General features: G+C 36.6%; 1 protein-coding gene across 3 annotated transcripts; it reads left to right on the top strand.

Moving 5' to 3' along the window:
- The first annotated feature begins 2,220 nt into the window (after positions 1–2,220).
- Positions 2,221–7,191, top strand: LOC149547028 (alpha-galactosidase-like). Of its 3 annotated transcripts, XM_089791477.1 has the most exons (15): positions 2,221–2,515; positions 2,604–2,662; positions 2,766–2,822; positions 3,095–3,129; positions 4,344–4,447; positions 4,543–4,615; positions 4,716–4,774; positions 4,872–4,937; positions 5,072–5,155; positions 5,381–5,445; positions 5,777–5,859; positions 6,099–6,189; positions 6,357–6,406; positions 6,606–6,746; positions 6,836–7,191. In XM_089791477.1, the coding sequence occupies exons 1-15, from the start codon at positions 2,409–2,411 to the stop codon at positions 6,986–6,988; spliced, it is 1,227 nt and encodes a 408-aa protein (XP_089647603.1). In that variant the 5' UTR covers positions 2,221–2,408; the 3' UTR covers positions 6,989–7,191. The 3 variants fall into 3 exon arrangements, with proteins under 3 accessions (XP_089647603.1, XP_089647604.1, XP_089647606.1); XM_089791478.1 differs by lacking the exon at positions 6,606–6,746 and having other exon boundaries at positions 2,241–2,515; XM_089791480.1 differs by lacking the exons at positions 4,344–4,447; positions 4,543–4,615 and having other exon boundaries at positions 2,283–2,515.
- The last annotated feature ends 433 nt before the right edge of the window (positions 7,192–7,624 follow it).

Raw genomic sequence — 7,624 nt, 5'->3', positions numbered from 1 at the left:
AGCAACTTTTAGCTTATTCATCATAGACAATTATTTATCAGTGTTCATAGGGGACTGGAACCCCTTAAAACAATCTAGCATTTTAGTTCTGGCTTTTTTGAAAGGCTTAGTATTACCACTAGAATATCGAGGTCTCCCTCTTTTCCTTTTAAGAATCTCAACACCATCCTGACGATTCTTACTATCTAGATTATCTTTTTCTGTATCGAATACAAATTTCTCTAACTCTGCAGAATATCCTTCATGAGGACTACACTCCATTGCAACTAGTGGATTACTAGAAGGTTGTCCATCCTCAGGAACATAATTCCCCTTGTGCTTACTCAAATCAGGAACGTCCTGATTATCATCCTTAGTTTCAAAAGCCTCCTCATTCACAGTGAGATTAGGAATATTGGACTTTGTCGAAATAACCACAAGAGAGAAGTCGTGAAGCCTTTCCTCCATGTTTAAATGATCCATGCTATCAACCTTGGGGGGGCTTTGGTTGAGAATTTAGGGAGACTTGATTTTGAATCAACACAAGGTGAGGGGGAGGGAGGAGGAGCAGTCTACTCATAATCCCCGATCATAGCAGAGTATAGTTCCACAGTCATCAAGGGCTTATCATGCATTATCCTCTTAGCTTTATCTTTCAGAGACATAAGGGCCAACTGTTGGGCATTCTTTCTCCCAAACGATTTAGATTCCAGACCAAAATCCAAAGATAAAACATTAGGAAGAGATTTAAGTTCTTTCAAAGCATCATGATTAACGAGAGGATCAGGTTCCTCTAAAGTTTGGTTAAATTGGTTCTTAAGAGAGTCCAAGCATGCAACAAGATCCTCAGATTCTGTCAGCCATTTAGAGGCTTGAGGACCAATGGAGATTTGAGCATATTCTCTCCTGGAAGATGTAATCACAGATTTAATCTTAGGGGGTGGGTTGGAGGGAGAGGGGTTCAAAGAGATAGTTGCTTTTCTCCCTACCAACAAGGGATACTTTTTCCTTTTATGACCTTCCTGTTTGCACAGGTACTAGACATTCAAACCTCCCATGTAAATGATAGGGAAATTGATAGGAATGAATCCATCTTCTAGGGTGATTTTTTCGGGGGCATCCATACTAGGGAGGATGGAAACAAGGACTTTGATATCAACATTAAGGATGAGAGTGTTGGAGTGGTCAATTTTGAGGACCTTCCTAATGGGTTCCCATAATTGGGGTATGAAGTTCCAAACATACGGTGGGAGATTACTAATTGTGACCCATCTAGGGCTGGCTAGGGCAAGAACTTCTTCATTTACAGACTCAAGATACCAGGGTAAAGCCCTAAATTTAGAGTTTCTGACCTTCCAAAATTGTTTATCAACAATAGCTTTTGAGCATTAGGGTTACAAAAAATAACAATAAATAGCCCTTTCTAGATCATGCGGCAGAAAGAAAAATGATGCCCTAGCTTATTACTCCAGACTCTATGAAACCAATCATTAAGGTAGTTCCTTGTCGGTAGATTCAACAAATTCATAGCAGCGAAAAAAATAGATGTGTTCTTCAATCTAGTTTTTTCTTTATCTAACTCAAACATCATCTGGGAATTAGGCTTGATAACAAGATAGGGGGAAGATGGTTCCCTACCTCCATCTCCTAAGACGACGGGGAAAATGGTTGTGGAAGGTTGTTTCCTGATAAATTGGGCGTTAGCTGAGATGTTGAAGCTTCCTTGCAGTGTTTGTTTGAAGGTGGGTCGAGCATTTTCAACTTCTTGGGCTCTTGGGGATTGCCTATGTTCTCCATCCTTTGTCTTGTAATGCGAATGTTCGAGATCTTGGTAATGGTGAGAGCAGTCTTGATTACAACCAGTGATTTTATTGCCTTCTTCAATAAATGCAGCAAGTACCAAGCGGTGAAGGATATTAATCTTCTCGACCCTAGGCAAGGCCGAGGCCATTAAGGCCTGTACAAGAGGAGTAATGAGAGGTCTACGGAGGCTTAGTTGCAGAGCCCTCTTCGCATGCCAAAACCTCGTTTTTCTTTAATATAATAATTTTACTTAAAATTTGTTTATTTTTCACATTTATTTTGACCATATGTAAAAGTCCATGTTGTTATGTAAAATACATAAGATATATTTGTCACCATTCATTATAAATGAACCTTACCCGAAAGCAGGGAAAATGTTTAATAACATATGCTCTATGCTGGCAAATCTGATATGTCCCACTTACCCTAAATCTTATGTTTCACGCAAAACAAAAAATACCCCACGCTAATCATTTAACTGGGTAATGTTAAAATATATTAATCATGACAGGTGAAGGCAGAACCATAAAATTTCGCTAAGATGTGCTTTTCAGTAGTTAACGCAGAGTCTATTATGACACAGATTTGACAAATGTTTTGCCATCCTCTTATCGCGTTAGTAAGCTATGGTATCTGGAATATATGCAGCATTTTTTGTATTGGGTTGCTTGGTAAGAAATGTTGCAGTAGCGGCTCATTATAATGTTGATCTCGCAAGAACACCTCCCATGGGGTAAGATCTGTTCTTTATATATCACTAGTTTGAGAAAGTTTTATGTTATACTTCTTTAAAGGCATTGCAAATCTGTCTTTAATTGCAGATGGAACAGTTGGAACCATTTTGGCTGCAATGTGAACGAAACTATCATTAAGGACACAGGTCTGTACGTGAAATCTTAACTTCATTTTTTTTGTTCTCTCTTACCTGTTTAGTTGTTTTGCTTTATGTTGGTGATATCTGAAACGCCATTTAATCTGTGCAGCTGATGCATTCATATCAACTGGTCTCTCCAAACTTGGATATAAATATATCAATATAGGTAGCTCTCATTTTACCCACATTTAGTTTTATTTAGGGTTTTTTACAGTTAGATGATCAAGATCAGATATTTTATAAGCTGTTTTGTTAGACGAACTTTATTTTGTTGTTTATTTATATATATTTGGGCTAATGCAGTTAAAAGGTTTGCTAAAAAAATATTTTTATGGTTGAATATCAAGTGTGGTTAGAGAGGAGTTCATGTCCTAAAAACTGTACATGAGGTATCATAGCATTGACTAACAGATTTGGATTTTTTTCTGTGATTAACAGATGATTGCTGGGCTGAATTTGAAAGAGATAAATCTGTTAGTCCTAAAACCCCTGTCCTGTTCTAATTTTTATCTCTTTTTCAAAAAAGAAAGTGTTTAGTGCACCCGTTTCAATTCCTTGTTTACTTAAATACTAAGTTGAATTTCATGCATCTGTTACACCATTAGATCCATTTAATTTTTTGTTATTCTTTTATTTCTGGCCGGATTTGAAAGAGAGATTTTTTTAAGTCCCAAACCCCCTGTTCTGTTCTAAATTTGGAATCTTGAAAAAAGGGAATCCTTGCGCAGTACGAGAGATTTCTAGTGCACCCCTTTTAATTTACATGTTCTCTTAAAGACTAAACTTGAATTTCCGAGATCTGTTATGTCATGAGTTTCATTTAATTTTTTGGTGCTCCTGTATTTCTTTCTCTTGGTGAATCTTGGTTGACATTGTAGGTTTCCTTTAAGGTTCTACTGGGTATTACTGGTGTGGAATAAGCTTGGCCCCATGTTTGACTATTTGAACATAAACTTGCTCTTACTAGGGTTCTCCATTCCCAAAAGGTTAAGGAAAATCTTAGGGCGGAGCTTGTGGATACAGATCTAAGCTTGGGTTCTGATATAGTTACACTTAACCCCTACCAAGAAACAGAGTGGTGGGCATAAATTTGCAAATGCAATTTATTTGACTACAAAGCATAGTGAACAGGTCAAACCTATCAGACCTTTGACTGATTGTTATTGCTTGATAAGAATTTGGAGAAAATTAACCATATTTTGCACTACAGGATAACCAAAAATTGTGGAAAATGAAACTATATTACAGGTTCATCAGAATTAATGACATGTAAAATCTAATCAGATTTCCATGATCCATTTGATTTCTCTTAATATATTGTGGATTCGATTGTGTGTTTATTTTTACTATCAGTGTTTCAGATCACACTCTGTGAACTCTCACATCCTGATAATGGATCACAGAGGGTGATCCAAAACATTGATGCTAAAAATAAACACAATCAAATCCAGAATCTATTAAAGAAATGTACAATGAAGTAAAATTCAAACAAATCCAATAATTTAGGTTCTAAATGAGAAATGACGATGTAGATTTGCTAGTGACCATTTGGCTTCTTACTTCTTAGTGTTTGGTAGGTCTGGATCAGTAACCTGTTGAGTCTGTGTAGCTCTTGCATATTTAATACTGAAAATATCTAAAACATTTTATTACAGCAAGAATCAAACACACTGAAAACTGTTGACAGGGAAGAATTGTTCCACGAGCTTCAACATTTCCATCAGGTATCCGTGCCCTTGCAGACTATGTACACAAGAAGGGCCTTAAGTTAGGAATATATTCAGATGCAGGGTAAGATCTTGTCATTGTTCCTTTTCTTGAATGCTGAAATATTTTACTATTATTTTGTATGCATCCCTTAGCTTACATTTGTTTTGTTTACTCAGGCATTATACATGCCAAAAGCAGCCTGGTTCATTAGGATTTGAAGAAAATGATGCCAATACATTTGCAGAATGGGTATTTCCTTAACTGGAGATCATACTGTAGATTTGGAAGAAGAAATAAGTTATTCAGTGGAATGAAATTAGTGTCTTATTTATCTATCATTTGTTGACAGGGTATAGATTATCTTAAGTATGATAATTGTTTTGACGATGGTTCAAAACCTGAATCCAGGTGGGCTGCCTCCTCTTCCTCTTTCTTGTGATATCATTATGTGCTGATTAACTTTAATGTAGATCCTCAATTTGTTTTAGCTTTATGTGATTTGCAGGTATCCAAGGATGAAGGATGCACTTCTTAGGACAGGCCGCCCAATATTCTACTCTATATGTGAGTGGTATGCAAAGTTCACTGCTCTATGAAAGGCTCTATTGCTAAATATTCTTGGAGTTTTAAGTTTTCATAAACACTTAATACAGAGCTTTTGAAGTATATGCTGGTCTTTTACTCAACATTTTGGTAATTCTGCAGGGGTGTAGACAATCCTGCTACTTGGGCATCTAATTTAGGAAATAGTTGGAGAACAACAACAGATATAGAGAACAAGTGGGAAAGGTAATGTGCTGTGCCTTTAGAAATATGAATCAGTGCTGATAATAAATGACTTGTGTATTGAAGTCCAAAATTGGCTGGAATTTGGGTCATATTTTTAGTATGTCGTTTATGGAATAGGTTGGGTGACCGTAGCAGGTTTGATCAGAATATTCATCCCATTCACTTCCGGACCTTTTCTTCACAATTTCAGTGTTAGGCACTCACTTTAACATTCGTTTGGTTCAGTATAACATCACGGGCAGACCAAAACAACAACTGGGCTGATTATGCAGGACCTGGTGGATGGAATGGTAAGGACATTTCTTGCCATTAGTGTTTAAAAAGCTCAGGTTTCCAACTTATGTTGCTGTAATTTGCTACAGATATCAAGAATTTCGTTTAGGTTGGAATATAAGTTGCTATTTACCATGGTATTGTTCCCCTTAAGTTGCTGTTTATGTTTCCTGTTTGTAATTTATTTTATCATATCCACCAGTGTTCTTTGTCGTCAATACTATCATTTGATCATGTACTTGCAACATTTATAATGGGTCAAACTTCATTCAGCTGAAAGCATGAGTAACAGTTATTGGCATTCTGTTTCGTTTCTCTTACTACCAAATTATATACCATACCCATCAGATCCAGATATGTTAGAGGTTGGAAATGGTAATATGACCAAAGAGGAGCACCGCTCACATTTCAGCATTTGGGCTCTTATGAAGGTAATCATCATGCTGTATCTTACAAAAACCAATTTTCTGTACTTGCCTTTGCCAGTTATTAGAAGCTATTCACTAAAGCAAAACATTCCTGGTTGCTTGCATTTGTAAAGGATTTGAGGATTTTAACTTAGAGTCAGCCTTTTTGTGTCCAATATAAATTGCATCAAATTCCAATTTCTTGTGACAGGAAACAGCTATAAGATCCATTCATTTAAACTTCTTTTTGTTTCTTGTTTTAGGCACCACTCCTGATTGGTTGTGATGTCAGATCTTTGAATAATATGACCTTAAAGATTCTGAGCAACGAAGAGGTCATTGCAGTAAATCAAGGTCCATCCACTACATTTCTGACGGAAAATATGCATCTTTAACGGAACAAAATGGACTTTATTACCGTGATTGAGTTAATCACATTCTACAAACTTACATTGACATAGGTGAATCCTCCTTTCTGTAGGTATCTTAAATGTTAACCTGAACAATCTTCTTGCATACAGATACACTGGGAGTACAGGGGAGGAAAGTGAGCCAGAAAGCAAATCATGAGGTACATAAGTTCCCCCTTTTTATCTTTTGATGGAGGTCCTCCACAAAATCATTTTAGCTACCTGATATGGGAGCACAAGCCTTATGGCTCAACCTCGTTGACTAAGAGCCAAGGACTAAGGGGTATTCATCCCGGCAAAGACTTGAGTCTTTCTTCTTCTTTAATTACATTCACTGTTTAATTTTGAATCCCATTACAGGTGTGGGCTGGTCCACTTGCCAACCGCCGTATATCTGTAATTTTATGGAACAGAAGCTTATCAAGAGCTGCCATTACAGTCCATTGGAAAGACATTGGACTTCACCCCTCAATTACTGCCAAAGTTAGGAATTTATGGAGGGTAATGAACATTTGTTAAACTTCACCTACATACGTAATTTTTGCTTTATATTGCTTTGCTGACGAATTTGTATGTTTTGGATTTTACAGCATAGAGACCTAGCAGCTCTTCATATAGGAAGCTTCACAGCATCAGTGAAGCCTCATGCATGCAAGATGTATATTTTGACAATTGTTGGTCACTATAATTCTCCATTTGACTGGATATATAATCTTATAGGAACAAGAGTAAACCATAAGTAATAGTAGGCTCAGTGCTTCTCAAATAAGAGCTTTACCAATTTTTGCTAGTTTTAGATAGAGCACTTGAAGGTCCTAGCTAGAAATTTAGAAAGTTCTCTAATTATTCTTATTTTAGCAAATGTATTTGAGCACAAGCATGTTTTATGTTAGCAACAATTAATATAAAAATATATAATGGAAGAACTGTCACATTGACAGGGAAATGCAGATGTGTTCACAAGTGTATGTGCTCTTCAACATATAATAATATTTATGAAAAGTTGAGAGACATTCCCATTCTATAGAACAATACGTGAATGTGGCTGCCTATTTGATATAAGCAATTGGCTCTCCTTCACACAATAATTATTTGCACCCCTTACTTTTTTACCACGTTACCAATTTTGATATTTTACCCATTCTTGCCAATCCATCTAGGCCACCAAAACTCATGCAAGATCCCAACATTACCAGCATGCAATTTGGCAATGTTCCTCTTATTGTTCCTTGATCCACATTTCCTTGTTTAGGGCGTCTAATTTAACTTTGAGACCATAACCTCTTGTGCTGGTGTAGGAGCATCTTAGGGTGAAATACAAAACCCCAACTAAGGTTTGGCTTGAAGACAAAATTGTAATAAAGGCTAGTTGAGAAGTC

Source organism: Cupressus sempervirens, chromosome 7 (genome assembly GCF_028749045.1).
Source record: "Cupressus sempervirens isolate cs-2001-9-10 chromosome 7, ASM2874904v1, whole genome shotgun sequence".
Lineage (NCBI taxonomy): Eukaryota > Viridiplantae > Streptophyta > Pinopsida > Cupressales > Cupressaceae > Cupressus > Cupressus sempervirens.
Note: the sequence above shows the minus strand (reverse complement) of the source record. Positions and strands in the feature narration are given on the sequence as shown.